At 38.7% G+C, this 21,800-nt stretch overlaps 1 protein-coding gene across 1 annotated transcript; it reads left to right on the forward strand.

Moving 5' to 3' along the window:
* The first annotated feature begins 10,109 nt into the window (after positions 1 to 10,109).
* On the forward strand, positions 10,110 to 21,521 carry LOC107190227. The gene is made up of 12 exons (XM_015578998.1): positions 10,110 to 10,857; positions 11,216 to 12,032; positions 12,577 to 13,036; positions 13,939 to 14,128; positions 14,738 to 14,870; positions 16,200 to 16,439; positions 16,955 to 17,167; positions 18,475 to 18,896; positions 19,353 to 19,592; positions 20,862 to 21,064; positions 21,134 to 21,175; positions 21,273 to 21,521. Exons 1-12 carry the CDS (start codon positions 10,156 to 10,158, stop codon positions 21,409 to 21,411), a joined length of 3,801 nt encoding a protein of 1,266 aa, XP_015434484.1. The 5' UTR covers positions 10,110 to 10,155; the 3' UTR covers positions 21,412 to 21,521.
* The last annotated feature ends 279 nt before the right edge of the window (positions 21,522 to 21,800 follow it).

Genomic DNA, 21,800 nt, shown 5'->3' on the forward strand with positions numbered 1-21,800 from the left:
GAGATATAGAATATCTTGGTCCGTTCCATAATGATCATTTTTCAAAAATAACTCTTAAATTCTTGACGAAATTCGTTATGTAAGACACACTGGGCACACTATACCTACACACTATGGTCTCCACGCGAGAATCGCGCCACCTAAAGGCGCCTCGAACGTATACGGATTTCAGGGCCCGTGCACGCGCGGTGTCGCGGACTCGCCTTCTGAACGTACGTAACGATCCGATCTTAACGATATAATTAATTACACAACAGAAAAAACAACACAGTAAATAATAATAATAATAAAAAAAAAAAAAACAAACAAAAGTAAACGAAAATAAACGTGTCGTCGCCATTGTGATTTAAGGTAGTAGAAATCCGCGCCCGCGCTGGTCACTCAAACGTGCAGATCCAACCGGCGGAAGTGGCTTCTTTGTCTCTTATTCACGACCAAGTGGACAATTTTATATTGAATATATCCCGCGCCAATCGTTTCGCGGCTGGGGTGGTGTCCTCACCGGAAATGATTCATTCGTGTGTACCATAGTTTCCCAATATGGGCGCCACCGCCTACGGGGTGGAAGCTAAGTAAATTTGGGTGGGGGATGGGGGCGTTTTAGTTATTTTATTTTATTTATTTCCAATCTGACTTTTTAAGATTCAAAGATTACACGCACAACTATACTTGGAAATTTTAATAATAGAGATAGTTTACCCAAATAGGGCGCTGAACAAAGAAAAAAAAACTTTGAAAAGGGGGTGGTGAGCCAAAAATAAAGGATTGGAAAACTATGGTGTGTAATGTATCGATTGTTTTATTTTTCGGCAGTAGTGATCAGTTGCGACACGGCCCGCACCCGATATTCTGTGATCGCGCTTTGTTCTATCGAAACGAAAAATTGTCGGTTATGCATCTGCACCGAGGACTCTCGGGGCAACGTTTACCTGTTTGTATTGCCGGGGTCACTATTTGACTTCGGCGCGATAAAGTCTTAATAAAGGTTTCATTAAAATATTTCCAGCTTGTGGTTGTCTTGCATCCTTCCTTTTCGGTAAGTTTACAAAGACTGTGAACATTTTCCAATTGTATCAACTGCAATCGAGTTAACCCATTACATCCGAAGCAGTGAAATAAGGCGATGTTTACACATAGAAATTGAAACTCTGGGAAGGGAGGGGGGGGGGCAAAATCCAATTTTTTTTCTTGTAGGTTGGGGCAACAGCCACTTTTTTCCGTCTAGGGGGGAGGAGGGGGAAGTGCTATTTAAGTCTGAGGCGTCTTTAAGCCGTCTGTGGTGCTATCTGGGAAGAAAATTTCCATGATTTAAGGAAAAATCTATGAATCTGCAATCAAAATTTAATTTTTTAAAAGGTTAAAAATGAAAATCATCATTGGTAAAAACGTTGTTTATTATATTATATAATTACATGAAGTTTATTAATAGATAGTATCGGAAACATCTGTATCATCTGAATCATCGGAATGATCTGAATCATCCGACGATGAATTATGTTCTGGTGTGATTTTATTTTTATTTTTAATATGTAAATATTCTTCCCTCTATTGCAAAGTTTGCGAAGTAATACGGTCCGCAATTTACTTTGATAACTTATCGATATCGCGGATAAAATGAGAAATCCAATGAAGAAATGACGAGATTAAGTGTCCTTGTTAGAGCAATTGTTATTTTGAATCACACGTATTCATACGAATAGACAATTTTTTTAAACATTTATATTGTAATTGTTTGATATCGATACAAAGAGATATAAATTAATCGTGTGGACTACGACTTTGTTATCCTACTACAGTATTGATTAACTAATTACTACTAATGCAATCGGTCGTAAACAATTCTAAATCTTCCTATAACGATTTAATGAGAAGCAACATACACAGCGAACTATGCATGTCTCTGAAGAGAGTTTCTTGTATATATGTATGTACATAAATAGCCATTGATAACGAAGTTTTAATCATTGCATCGTATAAAGAGCTCAGTCATCAATATCTCTAATGAGGTAGTTTGCAGAGCTGAATACTAAATGAATAGTAAATGAAAATAAAATAGTTTCTTACTTCCATTAAATTTTTACAATAATATTTAAAATTAATATTTCATTTTGACGATGTACGTGGTTTTATTTTATAGTGTTTCATTTAAGGTTTACTAAACATTAAACTTTACAGTTACTTGTGTTCTGACATCATTTCTCCCTTTATGCAATTTTTAGTCTCAAAAAGGTACCAATATGCAAATAATAAGAACGAATAAATAGATTAGAATACTAAACGTAAAACAATTCGATTTCACTCTGTTTGAAACCAGAGCCTTATATGGAGGAAAATCGAATTTAGATTTTCTCAAAAATAGAGTCTTATATACAAATTTCACTGTATATTTTCACCATAATTTTCCAGGAGGAATCACCTCCTTTCCGGTTGTACCATGATTTCAGAGACACCTTGTATTAGCCAACGAGATAATACAGTGCATATGAGGAAAAAATGGTTCGAATATTAATTAATTGAACGCATTAATTTTGAAAACACGCCCTGTATACGCTGCATGAATGAATAGTAATGAGTGTTATTGATTGAATATCCGCCAAGGCGGTTGAAGCGTTATCTAGTGAACGGGAGACCGCATGAAACACAAGCCGACCCTATCTGCTACGCACACGATCGTGTCCAATTGTGTTACAGTTGATAAAAATTATCGGCTCGCCAGTGAGATTGACAATCGTATGACTCACGGCGTGTCCCGGTTGATTAGTCGAGTTTATTTCGTCAACATTTGATGGGGGTCTCGAAGAAACGATGCAGGGCGTAATACAGTTTTAAAGATGTATACCTCTTCAGTATTCTGTAGTAAGATTTACAAATTGTAAATCGTACAATTTACGAATTATCAATTGTACTTTCGAAAATTCTGCCCTACTACTCACACTCAAACATGCTGAAAGCTATTTAATCGAAGAAACTAAATTTTTGTAATAAAAATATTTCATCCATAGGACGTAAAAGTCTCTAATTAATAGTGAAAGAATAAGAATCATAGACTTATCTGTATTTATGGAAAAAATTAATAGAAAAACGAATTTCTTCATTTATATTTGCAAAAACATATAATGGGAATGTGAAACTATGATGGATAAAAGTGTCTCTTGATATACTTTATATTTTTCATACATAAGTTATTAATTCGTACATATCATAGGTACTCGTGTTACGTACAGAGTACGCTTCGAGAAAAAGTTCAAGTAATTTTTTAATACAAGATTAATTAATCATCTGTAATTATGTGGCAGGATTACATTCCAAAAATTAAAGGTATTCCCCGGTTTTTGTTATAATTACCGAAAATTTAACTTTTGTTATAATTAATAAGAATAGTAAATAGTAGTCACTAAACAATCTGGATTTATTTAATCTTGCTCAAAGTCGTTAAATGTATCGGATTGAAATTTCGATGTATAAAAATTCTACCATGGGTCCTCTGCCAGGGATTACCTTGCAGGTTACCGGCACTTTTTTATCTATTGATGACATCGATCCATTATCAGAATTTTTCACTTACGTAATTTCGAATTACGAAATCCTATCGAATGACTCACCGTTGTCACGAGGAATGATACTGTTATCAGCCTGATTACAGTTTGATACAGAAACATATAGACGATGTAATTGTATTAAAATATTAATTACAGGGATACACCTATTAATTGTTATTGCAATCATAATTAAAACAAGTTTTGTTTAATTCCAAATTTTTATCAATTATTCCAGAGTTAACCTCCATTCGTCCCTCATGTTCCTTACTTAATTTGTCCCTCAGTGTTAAATTGACACAGTGGTAAAAAATTAATGTAACGAAGAGATAAACAGTTAAATTTGCAATTTCTCTAAAATAAAAGTCACGGAGTTTCAGCTAAATTTACGTATGCATGACAGATTTATATAATTTCTTAAGGGAAAAATGTGTCAAATTGACATGAGGGACGGATGAGGGTTAACATTCAGTTAAACAACACTTAATTAATTTGATAATAAACTAATAACACAATGTTTAAAGTAGTAGTTACATAATTCATATAGAATTGGAGAACGTTTAAGTCCGCTTTTAAATGCCTCACTGTGTATATGTGTACAGCGTGCGTACTGCACAGCTGCGAGTCAGAGTAGTGGGGATAGAGAAGAGGACAGTAACAGGAGAAGGGATGCAACGCGCGTCTCTTGTAAGCTAGCAAGAGAGCGTTAGTGTGAACGCGCGATCGGAGCCGTCGAAGTGAATTGTATTATTACTCATTTTCTTTTATCTTATGGTCGTTCATTTTACTCTCGCGGTAATATCCTTCAAACTCGTTGTTTCCATGAGTTAACTAGTCTCTGGTTATGTTCATCATCCAATTGGCCACAGTGAGACAAAGCTCAACGAAGATGTCAAAGAATGCGAAGAGAAAGGAGAAGCTCGATCGTGAACTGTGAATTCCGTGAGTGTGTGTCTATATGCTGCCGCCACATTGTGCGTGAGTGACCGCGTGTAATTGTGTATATTCCGTGGGTGCGTGTGTATGTGTGTGTCTCTAAACTATTTTTATCGGTGTGCGTGCCGTGGGCACAGTAATGTGTGCACCTTTACAAAGGTGAGCAGAGACGAGACGCGGAGAGAGATGATGACAGTGGCAACGGCCATCGGCCAGGTGGGTCTCTGACCCCACCGGACGATAAAGAGAATCAAGCTTAAATAGTTACTCACGGGATTATTCCGCTCCAGTTCGTCACTGAAAAACCAGTCAAATCCATCGTGCAACGTTTCGGGGCTCTTGTCTTTTAAGGTAAGTGTGCCTTGCTTTCATGCGTCGTAGTTTACACCCGATGGCACCCAGAAATCAACAAGTTGTTCCGGTGACCGTTTGAAAACTAGTTCGGTCCAGTGACGTCCGTGGGATCGTGAATACATAGAGTGGCAAGTGGTGAAATAACGTTGAACCCTTCGAATTAAGGGTGATCCTTATGAATAGATGCTGGCAACTGTGCGACGTAAAAATATAAGTAATAGAGAAGGTAGGAAATTCTTGCCTAACAAGGGAGTTTAAGACCGGGGCTAATGCTGTTCCTATGAAACCTAGTGTAAAATGTAGGACATTATGGGTATGAACAAAGGCCTGAATATGGAAATGAAAAGTGAATCTTCCACTACAATTCAACATTCGGTTTCCTGGATGGGCTTAATCGTCTTAGTATGGAAAGATTGAGACGATATTCGCATTTTATTGGAATCGAGCCAACACCTTGACGTGTTTAATTTTAAGGTGTTTTTTTTTTGGTAAGATCAGTACATTTTACACTATGTTTTGTTTATAGAACGTTTATCTCGACAGTCAATTTTCCTTGTAGTATATTAAGTCTGAAGGCGAACACGTACATTAACAACATGTGGGATATAGGTGTAATGGCAGACTTATTTTAATACTCTTGAAATGTAAACAAAAATGTGTTACGTGTACAACGAATATGAGCGTGTACGAAACGCAGAGCATCCATTGACGTTTTCGCAAATATTTGTCTCTCTCTCGAACAGTTGCCAAGTGTGCCACTCGGCTGATAGGAGTAATTGGAGCGGCTTTATTATTGACTGTTCACGTTGCCCACATTTTTACTCGTTACTCGAGCCATACAAAGAATTCTACTGTTACACCGGTTATCTCTTACTCGATCCATCAACATCCTGATATATAGCGAAGGAAAATTAATATCTTATTACCGCTATGTAACGTCACGTCGATTTTCTTTAAATAACTGCGCACTGGAAGATTTTCTCTCGAATGTTTTTAATAGCTATCATTTAACTCCATTGTGTCGGAACATTTAAATTCAATGCTACCTTCATCATAGTAGTAACATTCGCGGAACAACAAAGAGAATTTCTCTCCGAGAAAGTAGATCTTGGAGACCTAGGGAAATTAAGGTCTGCTGGTCCCGCACAATGGGAGTATGTCATTTTCCGTTACAAAAGTGCACTTCCAAGCGGTTTCAGCTTTCAGCACAAAATGTCCTTGCTTATTAGAGTCACAACAAAGGAAGTTCCCGGCGTTTAGAGGATAACGAGGAATACTTGGCATTTTACAGCGGAGCTATCAGTTAATTTTAGAAACTTTGATGGATCTGCTGACGCGACTCGAGTATGATTCACGCTTCGTTCACAACTGAGCGGAGGAAACAACGAACGGCGCTCCTTTGTCCGACAATGGGAAACATGGGAATTTAGATCCAACCGTCGATCCCCTGGATCGGAACCAGATAGCTATGGAAACGTCCACGTGACGTAGATGTCGGTTAGTTGAAAAACCGGAAACTCGATGCTACCGTATCGGATTCCCGTATGCTGATTCATTGCTAAAAAACAGTTGTCACGTTAATTCATAGTTTCCAGTATTCTGACTCTTTGGTGGCCGGTCACGTGACTCGGAGACGATGATTCAAACGCGCAAAAGTCTGCGAACGTCAATTTCCCGCGAAATACAAATTTATTTACGTGCAGGATGTCCGTTTGTGTGTCTGACGTGACCTTGTATCCGAGCTGTAGCTGTGACCAGTTTAATGCTGTAACTTTCTCGAAAGAAATAAGCTACATAGTGTTTTCCTTGATTTAAGGAGCTGTTTAAAGAGTATAGTACACAATGTACCAATTCATACGGCACAAGATTTAAAGCACCGATTAGGAATCTGTCGTCAATAAATAAGACGCAGGCATGGGATTGGTCCTAAATTATGTACCTATTGAATTGAATGATGGACATTTTGAACATTTGCCATAGATAAGTGTAGTAATCCAAAAAAAAGTTTTTTTTTACCTATGTTCTTTAAACATTTTTTGTTGGTTTTAATGAGTACTACATATGTCCTTGATTTTTTAGCACAACCTTCGTTGAACACCCTCTATACACTGTATGCGAATCGTTGCTGGAAATTAAATGTCCTCGATCTGGAAGTCTGGCGAAGCGATGATAAATATAGTTTCTATATACGGAGATGTTTCAGCCGATTTCGGACCTTAAGGGTACTAATAATTCAACTTAAGAGTACGCTGACATTCTTAGCATCGCGGCTGGAATACTAAACACGCTGAACGCCCGTAATTACCATTCATATTATTTCCCTAAAGATGCGTCTTGATCTCCATATTTTCCACGTTGCGCGCCGAACATGCAAACGTTTAGATTAACGTAACGTTGTCACTTTTTACATTCGTATAGTATTTACTGTATTAAAACAAAATTATTACAACGAGAGAGTCATTGTAAATATCAAACTGTCAAGTGAGTTTACATGAAATGGATATAAGATTCTTTTAAAACATAAATAAATCAAAGAAGATATGTGGACTGGGCGTGAACAAAATTTATTTATAAATCGTGTAAGTAATGTACTTTGTTGAATACAGTACACATTTATTTTACTTATCTTATGTTATTAACATTTCGTATCTAGGATGTTCTGTGAAGAGAAACGATAATTGACAGCAATCGAAATTATAAAACTTGATTTATTCCAACTCCTCATTGCCAATCACGTGACTCGGATGCGGTGATTCAACCGTACAGTGCTTGGCGCTGAGCTGTCTTTATTACCGAAGTAACTATCGTTGGTAGAATGTACGGAGCGGGTGTTAACAATTCTTTGTGTAAAAATTCAGCGTCTCGACGGAATGGCAGGAATGAAGTATCGTCTTCGAGTCTTACGAAGTATGGCCAACTATTGTAATCAGTATAGTACTCTAGTATCTGCTACGTTTATTCATTTTTTGTTTGCCCTCGAAGAATATCTTGAAACTGAATGATTTCAACTTACAAACAAATAGATCTTCAAACTGATACCTTAAAATGTTGCTGTATAATATTACCAAGTACATGCGTTTATTTTTATAGATGAATTTAATATGGCGACTTTCAAGTTCTAATGTCAGGGACACCTAATTGGACACTAATGAAATCTTCGAGAGCAAATGATTAACCGAAGCTTTCAAGTTTTTGCTTACTTGTTTGTTGATAACATTCATAATTTAATATTTACAATATTACATACAATATTGTACACATTGCATTGTATTAATATTTACAATATTATTATAATATTTAACATTCTTCGCTCAAATTTAAATTTCTTCTTATATACAATTTTAGTAGCTTAAGGAAATTCTTTTGCCGATGCACGAAAAACATATTAATTTGCACGTGTGTTACCAAGTAGACATAAAAATGGGTACCAGTAAGCTTGCACGTGCATGTTGCTAGAGTGTTTACGCAATAAATTTAACATACTTTCACCGCTCTGTGATAACGCTACGATCAATTTTACGCTTTTCCGTACTTATCTGTGATCTTTCATTTTAATTGTGTATTTACTCGACGTTCTATAATTAACAATCATTCATTGATTAAACGTACGTAAAGTGATCCTTAATTCGTTTCGAAGGTTTGCGAAATGGCGCGTAATTCAACAGCAGAAGCACCCGCGTGTTTGCAGCTCCCAATTACGCGGTACCATCAAAAGTTACAAGACCCAATTTAAACTGACTTGTATTGATTAAACGGAAGTGGTCGTGAAGAGTAGATAAAGAGCAATGAATTAAGAAATTGAAACACTTTGCTAATTCGTCGCCTTTCTTTGTCGTACTTGGACCATTTCGATTGTCAAGTTGCACTGATACGCAATAGGATCAGAACGCTTTGCGACACATATGAACGACATCCGAATAATTGATGACTTTAGACGTATTTTATTGGGTTGAACCAAACGTTTCTTCGGATTTTATTTGTTAGTAGAAAATCGAACGAACTTCTGGTTCGATCCAGTATATATTCTGGCAATGAGGATGTTGGGGCCTTGTGGCGGGTTTTATAGGAATGAGGATGCGCCATTAAATTATAGGAAAACCTTAAAATTTTTAGATAGTAACATTTACAGTTTTGAGAATACATTATATTTAGTACTAGTAGTAGTATAATGATCCAAATGATGAGTACGCAAGTCCACGTATAAATATTTATATTTTTAATAATAGAGCAAATTATTGCAGTTAGCGTGACAAATGGTCTAAAGTGTAATTATAGAGTATGTTGAAGAAAAATCTTCTTAAGGGAGTTAGTCGAGGAAATACAATGGAATAATAAATATTTCACAATTATATTTAATATTTATGTGTACTTTACAAGAAAGTATTCTTTTTTTAATACAATGAAGCGATCTGTAGCTGCACGTGGCACTAATAATAGCAATGCAGTACAAAAGATATTTTATTACTGACATATGCTCGGATTTTGTACGGCAGTCTTTCTACACAGTTTCTATTTTATCGCTAAACACAGAGTGGAGACTCGCGCACGACACCTGTTACTTCACCTCTCAGCGATAACGTTTCATTACCACGCGCAGGAATTTTATGTAGATTCGCTGATCATTCAAAACTTTCGTTTTGCCCTGCACGAATCGATATGCACGCGTGTGGGTTGCTGGCGTAACGTCAGCTAAAATTGGAACTGTCTGAAATATGTATACCGTATGTGTCGTCGGGTTCGATCATCTGAAATTATTAGATAAAATATATCTTGGCTGGATAAAAGACGCTTGAAATGAAAATTACGTCGATAGGTTTGAAACATTTGAACGTTCCAAAAAAAAAAAATGATCTCGAACAAAATTTATATGGGCCATCGACATAAGCGATAATGTATATTCTATCATAATAACGTTTTCGTGCATGAGTCGATACTGTTATCTAACTCCAAACAGATCGTTCGTGGTCATGTTTAAGATAAAGTAAAAATGACCCGATGTTTGTTTTACATGTAACTGCAGCAGCTAACAAACTATAGAATTGGTGGGAAAGTACTCTACAACTATTTACAGAATATAGATTGAATTTTCTTTGTATTATGGTGAATTTGTATTCTCCGGACCAATGAGATGCACGTAGATCGAATGACTAATTTCTTTTGAAAAAATGGAGTTAGAACAGTTAAGAACTCGAGCCGCACCGCAGAAAATGCAAAACTAAACAATGCAATGAACTTCTTATTAAGGGGATCGAAGCATGTGGCGCAGCTTCTACGTTCCTGGATCGTTCGGTTACGAGAGAGCGGCGAGCCGGAGAGATATCCAGTCGTGATGGAGGTGAAGCCGATCCCGAAAGCGAGATCGACGGTTCCGCATCGGCCGATACCAGCGCCGCGACGATTGCTTCCGGTGATCCCGGCGGCTCGGCTGAGCAGTCAGAGCAGCGACTCGAGCCAATCGGAGAAGAGCGACGACGCAAAAACGACACCAGAGACACGACCTGGCGCAAACAATGAATTCTTCCGTAGTTTGAGCACAAGCTCCCGGCAGCTCAAAGACGAGATCTCGGAGAAGGTGACGACCAAGGGCCGGGCAGTGATCTCGAGCACCAGAAATGCTAGCATACGATTAGAGAAGTCGATGAAGAACCTTCTGACCAGACGGTTAACGTCCCTGAATCAGGACGATCTTCTTCGCGACACCATGGACGGGAAGAAGTTCAAAGATCCCGCAGGGGATGATAGATGCGTGTCGATGCCGTCGAACGATATTTTCAGCAGCATCACGTTCTACAGCCCGTTGAACGTAAATTTGAGAAGCATGAAGAACGAGGAGGACCTTTCCGGCACGCGAACCAGCCCCCCGCCGCCGGTCTATCCTCCACCCCCGCTTCCTGACGAGTCTATCTACGATGAATTGCAGTCGACCACGTCGGGCAGCAGTCGATACGACACTATCAGCTCGACCGTCTCTGTCAAGAACGAGAGGGACTTCCCCGAGGCGTTTAACCTGCTTAGTTTCGCGCTCAATCAGGTAAGGATCCTGTTATAAGGTCAATGTCCCTATAATCATGTAAGAGTTCTGTTATTGCAGAAAGTGATTTCCATATTTCTTATCAACTATCGTTTTTCGTAAAATTTATAATAGGACCATTTGCCCTGCGTTCGACGTGTATACTCGTCATTGATTGATTTTAATTCCGCACTCTGTGAGGGATTTTTAAAACTAAATTCCGTAGTTAAAGAGTTAATACTTTCGTTGTAGAGAATTAAGAAATGCATCGAATGGTGTATACAAAAATGTATAGTTCTACCGATTGTTTATATTCAAAACAGCTCCATTGGCAGACGTTCTATCTTATCGAGCTATCTTTTCCCGTTTCTCGTATCAGGCCAGCGACTCCGACCAGAGCTTGAATCTCTCAGACGTCAATGTGTCGCTATCGCACGACAAGATCGACGCGAGACGGCTGTCCAGGTCCGACTCCTGGACGTTTTACGACACGGCGCCGGCTGGCAGGTCCGAGGACATCGACGAGTTGGACAGGATATCCAGCGGCGAGGAGGATATTCTGGACAAAGACGTGCCCCAGTTGAATCGAACGTCGTCCTCCTCGAACGAAAGCCAGGCGTTCGTTCAGAACTCTTTGTACGAAAATCTGTTGCCCCTAAAAATTGCTGGAGGATCAGATGAGAGACAAGAACCATCCCACGTTCCAGAGAACCGACAACAGAGCAGTCGATCCCTTCTGTTCGAGTTCGATCCGTTCGCGAAAACGGACGAGAACGTCTACAGCAATTTCGAGAACAACGATATGATGTTGCTGGAGACACTGTTGGCGACCAGTGATTCACCAAGCAGTGCCGGGAGTACCCTCGATTTCCAGGAAGCAGTCGATAACGAGGAGGAGCAGAACGACATGGGTGAAGAGGACATGCTTCACGCTGAAATTTCCGCAGTTCCGCCGGTGCCGCCGAAAAGGTTCGACTCGTTGCCCAAGAACGAATACTACGAGGTCACGACGGAGACCTCTTCGTTGCCCGATAAAACAGCGATCGCGAAGAATCCAGCGCTCTTGCCCAAGTTGGCGCATCTGGTCACGAGGAAGCAGCCCGCTGTGCCGCCCAGAAAATCGGCGAAGGATCGTAATAGCGAGATCACGGTGGCTGCTTCGGATCCTGCGACGCCTGTCGATGAGAGTCCAACAGGTAAATATATGTAGTTGAATGAAAATGATACACAGTAAATTCTCGATCAGTGTTAGAAGACTCTTCGATATTGACAAGGGGAGGTCCCCAGGTGTAACACTCACTTTTTAATGAAATTTATCACAGTAATAGAGTTTGGAATTCTGAAGCCAATGATATTTGTTACAGCCGCATATGACCATCAGTTTATGAGATATTTAATGTTCAGTGCCGAGGAGATATCGAACACTTATCGAGGATTTACTGTAGAGTAAAGTGGCCGAATATGAAAATGTTTTTCTGCGTTTGTGAAGAAATCAAATTACAATACCAAGGTTTTCTACACTGACTAATTTTTAATTAACAAATCCATTATCAATAGAAAATCCCTTAAAAATACACGAAAAAACTCAACTCAATTTATGCAATTATAAAAAATACCCGTTAAAATCGTCAATTCACGCAAGTGGTTCTAATAATTTCCTCGCTGTACTCACTGCGGTAGCCCACGTTTCGGGATCTATTTTCAACACACTGGCAACACGTCGATTTTCGCCAATTCCAGCTACAACGGTAATCACACCGGCCGCGAAAGGTTCCGAGGAAACGTCGACGAATTCTCCGACCGGTAAAACGACGGAGGAGCATCGTCGGGTCGGTATGATACAGAAACTGAAGAAACTGAGACACGAGTCGACGACTCACGGTATCAGGCCGAACATGATGAATCTTGTGAAGTCCGGCAGCAAACTGTTGTCGAGGAGTCGGGACCAAACAGCGAGTTCCAATACAAAATCGACGAAGCTGGAAAGGCCGAAGGTCACTATGACGCAGAATCCGGCGACCCATCGTGGAGTGGTTTACAGGACCGGGGTAGGGATCGAAAGGGCGAAGGATCTTGTGCAGAGGGCAGCGGTGCTCGGTGACCAGAGACTCTCGTTTTACACCGATAAGAGCATGTCTACGGTCAAGGAGGTCATTCAACTCGACACAGTGTACAGCATTCATCTTCTGCAGGATGTAAAGTGAGTCCACTTTTTTTTCCCGGGGATAGAACACTCCTCGAGACGCGTGAATATACAGGGTGTTCGTGGAAAATGGGGTCAGCGTTTTCCTCGTAAACAGTAAGTATTTCAAGAAAATGAAAGAGGAAGAACTTACAGTATATCTTACTGGCGACACGATCATTTATGTCAATTATTTTATATTTACATTATTTTTCCGAGAAATGAAGGTGACCTTCAGTTTTTTAATTTTGTAAAGTAATTCATAAAGGCTAGAGCAAAAGTAGGAATTTCTTTCTTCTCTTGAATATTTTATTGGATTAAGAATAGTATTTTCTTTTATTGTATTTCACAAAGCCCCATAGGTTATAAATGCATAAAATCCGCTGTCTAGTTATATCATTTCAAGCCGAATTCACTCATGTGTGGTACTCTTATTTCTGACCCTGTATGACCTTGGAACTCATTGTGTCACATGTGAGTGAATTCGTCTTAACTCGCACTTTCATACGACATTAAAAAACATAACGTCCTTTTTAAGAAACTGAAGATAACCTTCATTTCTCGAAAAATAATGTAAATATAAAAAATTGAATAGTAAGATATACTGTAAGTTCTTCTTCCATTTTTTTCAAATACCTACTATTTACGAGAGAAAGGCACACGTAGGGTGAACAAACTTTCTATCTTCAAAAAATGATTCTTTTTTCTCTATCTTCAAAAAAAAAGTGAGATATTAGAGGTGTTCATGTTAGGTGGGACACCCTGTATTATATCTTTTGTCCTGTTTCTTGAAAACGTATACATATTGCGTTAAGTAAAAGTCCACGTGCAGCGATCTATGAAAGGAAAAAACAGAATTTGCACATAATGAGAAATGTTGAAGGGAAAAGTGGATAACGAAGGCGATTTAAAATGCTCAGGGTAGTCGATGGCGAGACCGTTCACTGTACAGCGATTAGCGTAGACGGAAGACCGAGTGTGCACGTGTTCTACGCAAAGGGTGTCTCCGAAAGAAGGTTTTGGGCTCAACGAATATTGGAGGCAATTACTCTAGTCTTTCCCACGAAATACACGGCCGATCTGACGAGGGCAGGATGGGCCTACTTAAAGGTACAAAACACGCTCTGGTGGATAGTACAGTAATTCCTCGATGAATGCTACGTACTCAGATCCACTTCGAAGCATTTGTGGCAGGGCCAAAAGGTTTTTAATCCTTCATAAATTTGTTTTTTGCCCGAAGTCGAACCTCTACTTAACTTTTGTTTATTCTGTTTTAATTGGTCCCTCAAGGGAACTCCCCTAGTGGTGGGAGTAACGCCGTTGCTCGTGACGCATTCATCGAGCAATCACTGTACTTGTTTATGACTGAAATTAACATTTTTCTTGTCGATGAAATTAACACTCGGCTATGACATTGGGTCGATATGACCAAAAATTTGACTACGATGTAAACTATCTGTGAGGCATCATTGCAAATGATACTACTGACGTCATGTTGTAGCAATTTCAGATATCCTAAAAAAACTTTTTCTCGGAATTTTCTTTCAAGAATTTTTTTAAACATGATGATATTTTAAATGTTAATTTTATACAATGAAAATGTATTTTGTAATGCTCTAACTTTAGGTCAGAATTCTTGCTACTTGATTTAATAGATAACTTTGTTAAAGCCTTATATAGAATGTTAAGTTGACTAATATTAACTCATGCGTGTTCCAGGAAGGCGTAACAGGCACGTGGTTTCCGGCTTGGGTTCTCCTGCACCATAGATCTCTAATTTACACAAAGTCCTTGGAACCGTTCACAGCCAATTCTCTCGGAGAGCTCGATCTTCGGAAAGCGCGATGCATTGGTAAGTATTATATGAAAATACTTGTTTACTATTCGAAATATTTATAATATTCATATTTATAATTATAATTATAAATAACTTTCTAGTTTCTTTTTTTAACTATGATAACTTGTTAATTACAAATAACTTCTACATAGTTTCTAAATAATGTTTAAAAGAACACTGTAGAGTAAGTGTCTTCCAATGCAAAAGCGTTTGCAGTAGCATTTAAGAAAGTGATTCGAATCTTTGAATGGTAACATACGGGAAACAGTGTTAATTCTTAAAAATCTAATTTTCTGGTTATGAATCGTTATATTTTTATTTACGAAACCGAAAACTGAAATTATTCTCATGTATTCGTGTAGTCAGTCCTCTACCGTATTTATTTTTTATGATACATATGGCTGCGCACGACTAACTGTACGATTTTAAAATGACTGACCAGCTCTGACCTTGCCGAATACTCGTCGACAGTTGTCATTGTGATTTACAGCCGAAATAATCTTTTGACCAGCCTACAAAGGCGTCGTAAGTTATTTTATTAATGCACTCCGCCGTAAATAGAACAATCAAAAGTGTTTTCACTCTGAAACAGACAGATCAATAGGCTATAAAACACGAAATATTTTATTAATACATTGTAAGATACATAAAAAAAGGGATACAAGTAAGATGCAAAACAACTAATCGTTATTTAATTATATTTTAATTTTAACTGGACTTTCTAAAATCCCGACAGATTTAATGAAAATTCGAAAACATACCACCATTTTTCGTAACTACACACAATGATCATGTGGGAAACCTCTGGTGACCGTTGTGAATAACGCAAGATTTGATACCTTAATTCAGCTAACTTTGCCATGAATCAGTTTAAATTTATACTGAATAAGTATTTAAAATTATTCCTCTGATACTGTATTGTTTGCTCATGTAGAGCAATTACACAATCACAAAAGGGGCGCGGTACTGGTAGAGCTTCTAAATAGTAGGACAACCTGCGTAGATCATGTTTAACTCACTAATCGCGGTTGACTCTGAACTATTCAAATATCAGCGATTTCGTGTGGCACAATCTAAAGCAACCGTCGCGAACATCATTACATTGACACGGTTACGGGCTTCCGTCCTAACGAATGGGTCAGAGAGATACGAGGTCTTAGATTTCTAAAAGAGATGCAAGTCGTTTCTTTCAATGACAAATTTCCAACAAAGTCCTCGAAAGAAGATTGGAAATTTCCTATTTGAGGATTTTCGCCAGGATTTTCGGGATTCTGAGCCACTGTGACCCATATCGAAATGGTTAAGAGTAGCAGAAATTTAGGAGACAACGACGATATGTTACAGTTTTGCGAGAACAAGAAGGTCCAATTCCCGGTGCAGGTTTCGTTCCGGTGGTGGTTGTGGATGCAGGTGGTAGCGGTGCATTGCACATGGCTGCCCCGGGCACACACGAGGGTTCTGCGTGGAGGCACGCCCTTTACCAATCGGCAACCACGTGCGGTCCAGGTCTGGAAGAGCAGCAACTTACGCAGGATGATGTGCCCGTGATACTCGACAAATGTATCAATTTTATATACGCTCACGGTAATTGACAGCACCGATTCAAAAAATATCCCGCCGAACGACTTTGTACTTTTTTTTAGTAGTTGGACGATAGGTTAATACAAACAACGTTATTATCTTTTGTTTCTTCACTCACTTGCGCTGGCAGTTGTTTGGCAGTTGTTTGACAAATATGTCCTTAGGAATTCGCAGGGAGCCTGATAACCAGTTACAAGTTTCAAGCAAATTGCCAGCAATGAATGACAAAAGTTGTTTAAATAACCATAGCCATCTGTTTCCGCATTTGACTTGGGTTTTGCAGGCAACGCCAGCTGATAAAATGGTAATACAAATTGGCAGAATGTCTTGATAAACATATTAAATATCGAAACTCGTAGTTTTCCCTGCCTATAATATACCAAATGCTGCTTTAGACAAAAGCATACAAACATTGTGAAAGGAAATTTAGAAATGGGTACCTGGATACCCGAGTACCCAGTTGTTTACACAAGGGTTAATAACATTATGCACGAAAAATTAATGCTTTTTTTTTAAAGGTATTATGACTGAAGGGATTTATCGTCGAAGCGGATCCAATAGCGTGGTCGTTCGATTGCTACAGGCGTTCCGTCGCGACGCATGGGCAACGCAAATTACAAAGGACGCATATACGGAGCACGACGTCGCCTCGATTCTCAGGAGGTTTCTCCGTGATTTACCGGATCCTTTGTTTCCTGCTAACATTCACGATCGGCTTTGTCTTACTTCAGGTAAGGAACACTCACTGTCCTTGACTGGCCACGCACGGGTTCAATCTACTAACACAATGCTTTGGGAATGAAGTACGTCCTAATGCTACATTATTGCTCGAACGTTTGAAATTGTTCAGTTTGTAAAATCAAAATTAATTTATTACTTAATACTTGAAATTTAGTTATTACATTTTGTATGCAGTTTCAAGTTAGTTTTTAATAAAGTTTATTTAAATGGAGTTCAGTTTTTTTTTTTATTTCCGTGTGCAATGTTGTTATCTTATTGTTATGATATTACATTTGAAATCAGATAAGTTTAAGAATGACGAGTATTTCAAGTTGAACAACTGGTTTCTGTCCCGTTGACAAAGACGATGGCGAAGCTTTTCCGCGAAGAGCAATACGTGCAAATAAATCGCTTCTGGCCCTCGACCGTCATTTGCATACGTAATTATAAGAAGAATGTCAAGCTGGACCGTGTTGGCACCCACGCCTACTTTCTCACATCGTAGCCCGTTCCATCGGGAAGTACCCTATATCATTGAATTTCCGGTGTCATCACACAAAAGAACTTAACGACTTTCGGATATTGTTTAACAAAGAGCGTGTGTCCCACTTTCATCAAATTACTGAACGCACGGAACATGTTTTATATACATTGTATACTGTACAGGGGAGTTCGACGAATACGTTTCAATATTTTACGTGGCGATGGATAAGCTTAAATGGGACAAAAGATGTCTTCTCATACCATGTTCAGTCTCATATCATTTGGCAGAAAATAAAACAAATTAAACGGAACAAAAAGTTTGCTATAACACTACGTTTGATTTACTAGAAATTTATAGTAATGAAAAATGGAATTTGCATGACAATCTACAGTTAAATGATTACACAAACTCGAGAAATAACCGTGATACTCTTTCATCCGCAATCTTGAAATTTGAATTTTCGTTGTCAGATTGTTTATCAGTAGACTAAGGATTTGATGCATTTATAGCCTATAGGGGTCTGCAAAATACAGTAAAAGACAGAAATTTCACCGTATCCAAAGAGTTTTCTAGTTTATTCTAAGCCCAATACGATACTTAAGAAAAGCATGTAATTCCTAGATTTACTTAAAATATAATTATCAATGACCTGAAAAATTCTCGATTGTCAAATTCCACAAACATCCGATGAAATATTGACTTTTGGCCATTTTTTCCAGCCCACTGTGTGTGTGTCGGTAGTGCGATAGAGGTCACTAAGGTCTCTAGGGTTAAGAAAACCCCTGATAAAGCACGAAAAAAGAATCACTGCAGAGGTTCGATTTTTATTTCCAGAGAACAGTAACGAGGACGACCGAGTGGCGACGTATAGGAAGCTTTTGTTGACTTTGAGCCCCGTGCCGGCGGCAACGGTGCGAAGAGTTCTTGCTCACCTTCACTGCCTTAGTGAACAGAGTTCCAGGAACCTGATGACCGTCGAGAATCTGTCCGCGATCTGGGGGCCGACGTTGATGCACGCCGGCGAGAACAGCGCGGAGGAATGGAACCGTGCCGAGACCCGGGTAATCGGTGATCTGATCAAGCTCTATCCGAAGCTTTATCAGTTGACCGCGGCCGAGCTAGCGAAAGAGGCGAAAATTCTGGAGGTGCTCGAGAAGCACCATGTTTCGAACAATGGGCCACGAGGAGCACCGTCCGGTGACCTGAAGATGTGGATATACATCCTGTCCAAGGACGGGGAATGCGTCAACGTAACCGTAAGTTTTTATAATTAAATGGAATAATTTTCAAGGGAAATTAATCTATCATTTATGTACAGTCAGTAAAAAAAGTCTACATGTACCCTTTAAAACGAAATAATTTTTTTTAAACTTGGACCAGGTGACTTGAGTTTTTTTGTAATGTTAGATTAGTTTATTAAATGATGTGTGAAAGGAAATTTTGGAGAAAAATGGCTTTTGCCCCTCGCTACAAGAGAAAAAAATTGGATTTTGTATATACAATATTTAATATTGCATAATAATTTGAAACACGAAAATAATGTGTGTCTGGCTACGTGCGGCATTTTTCACTGTTGCAATCGATGTGTTAATATTTTTGCCTCCTCCCCCCCTCCCGCCCCTCGGACTGATAATCTGGCTACGCCCATGAAGAAGACCCATTCTTGTACTCGTTCATGACAATGAAGCATTCTGCCCAATTTGCCCCGACAGATTGGACCACAGAAGACTGCGTTCGATATATGCCAGGAGCTCAGCGAGAAAACGAATTTACCGGTTCATGAACTCTGTCTGGAGGAATATACGTTGTCGGGCGCGTTGGGACGCCCGCTACACCACACCGAGCGTGTCCTCGAGGCGGTGGCAAGGTGGGGATACTGGGATCCCGAGGATAGAAAGGACAACGTCCTCATTCTTAAAAGGGATCAACTCTACAAGGATATAGTGTCCCGGGTAAACACAATAGAAAATCTACCCAGATAAAGGTTGAAAGGGAGGCACAGAGTTTATACTGATAGTGTAATACGCAATCGGCGCCTTATTTAGGATTAGATTTACAATGCAGGATACGAAACGTCTGTGGAACAATTGGACGTGCATACACTCACGTTCATATACAGGGTGTCCCAAAAAAGATGTATGTCCTTGAAAGACGGGGGGGGGGGATTGAAAATATAGAATAAAATTTGTTCATTTGAGACTTTCTTTTTTGAGAAAGTCGACTTTGGAAATCTGTTGGCTACGCGTGCAATTGAATAGGACTTGGCTAGCGCGTCTGTCCATTGCATTCTGTTTCTACTTACTGCCCAGAGCCTCGTACAAAAAACTTTAAACTACATTTTCGATTTGTTTTTTTTATCTAGACTCACCCTTTTTCCGGTTGTACTACCAGTTATCGACCACCCTGTACATATGCGAACACATTTTTATCTTGACCAATCTCATCTAAGATTCATTTACACACTTACGTTCGTATACGATTTCCTGGTGAAGTTAATTAGTACTATTCGCTTCCGAATGATTTGACCATTTCACCAGGATCACCATGTACATCACAGAATCATCAGTTTGCTGAAATTATGTTACAATTTGCTTCACACGCTCCGAATGCACAATAATGTATGCATTAGAAGGGTTCAGGGTCGTTCAAGTCTGAAACCATTTTCCATAGCGACCTGCTCGCAGTGGATCGGGCTACATGAGTCAGGAGGGAAAGATAAATAGCGTATTTACTCACCGCAAAAACAGGATGTGGTTTAATAAGGCCTGACCGTGCTCGTTGTTTTTACTTCATTTTCATTGTATAAGGGTGACCGGTTCGTAAATAACGTCGCATTATGCTCTTAAACGTGCGTAAAACAATACGTCCTTAACATGTTTATAAATTCTTCTCAAATGGTATGGAACAAGATAGAACCAATTATACTTTATACTTTAGTTGAATTTGTTTGGTGTAGTCCTTATCTGACTTTAAAAAGTAATGGCACCCGAGGGTTAAGAGAACATACTCGTGTAATACATGTAGGGGAAAGAGGGACATGATGGGGAAGCTAAGGAAAAATACAAATAAAATACTAAATGATGAAAAATAAAATGCAAATGGAAAATTAAGAAAACTGTTGCTTTTAATATTGAACATGTAATATATTTTTATTCGCTGTAAGTTTTGCACACCTTGAGAATTTGAGCATCCTTATTTCCTTTCTCAATTTTTTCTCACAGGTGAAACCACCACTGATACCATCTGGTGAACTGAAATTTGCCGACAGGAAGATGAAGCATTTTAAAACCTACCTCTTCGAATTTACTCAAGCAAAGCTTTGCTGTTACAAAGACAAAGCATGCTCCACCAAGTTGTACGAATGGAAGATAGAAGATATCATTTGGTACTTAGGCCATGAGCCTAAACGAAATCCACAGACTGGGTTGGTGTAGTACTCATTATCACAATATTATAATTCACGGAAAAATTCTGAAGAATATTCTTGTTACAGATGGTCCATTACATTTATTAGTAAAAATAAGAAACCAGTCAGGTAACAATTAAATCAAATATTTAAAAAATGCATGTGAACAAATTCTTCTGCTCTGGTAAAAGCTTGCATACAATGAAAAGTTATAATTCTATTTTAGGAGTAAAGAATCTCCATTCTTTGGTTGTACAATAGCTGGGACGCTAAAAGACGATCAATACAAGTGGTTAGCAGCTATGATTTTTGGCGAGTATCAATTAAATCTCCGACCCCCCTCAGTGAATCTTATGGATCCATAAACAATTAACATACTTTTTAAGCTATGTCTGTGCCTTCTAAATTGAAAATCAGATATTTTTGTATTGTATATTATTTCGTCATTGTTTCATTGCCTGTACTTGCCTTAATACGAGCGCGATTTCAATATTTTTATACAGTAATCTATGTATATATGTTACGAGAAATAAACAGAATCGTTGAAAAAATGATGTGTGTGTTATCTAAGTGATAGTTATCCGAAGAATTTTTCAACAATTTCTCAAGAAGCCTTTCGAGCATCAAGCACGAGATTAAAAGCTCAGAAACATGGATTAAGCTTCAATAATTGAAAATTAAACAGAATTGCGATACAGTTCAAGTCGTTACGATTATTGATGGATATAATAGAAATCATAATGTATTTGTTAAT

Source organism: Dufourea novaeangliae, unplaced genomic scaffold (assembly GCF_001272555.1).
Source record: "Dufourea novaeangliae isolate 0120121106 unplaced genomic scaffold, ASM127255v1 scaffold168, whole genome shotgun sequence".
NCBI classification, from domain to species: Eukaryota; Metazoa; Arthropoda; class Insecta; order Hymenoptera; family Halictidae; genus Dufourea; species Dufourea novaeangliae.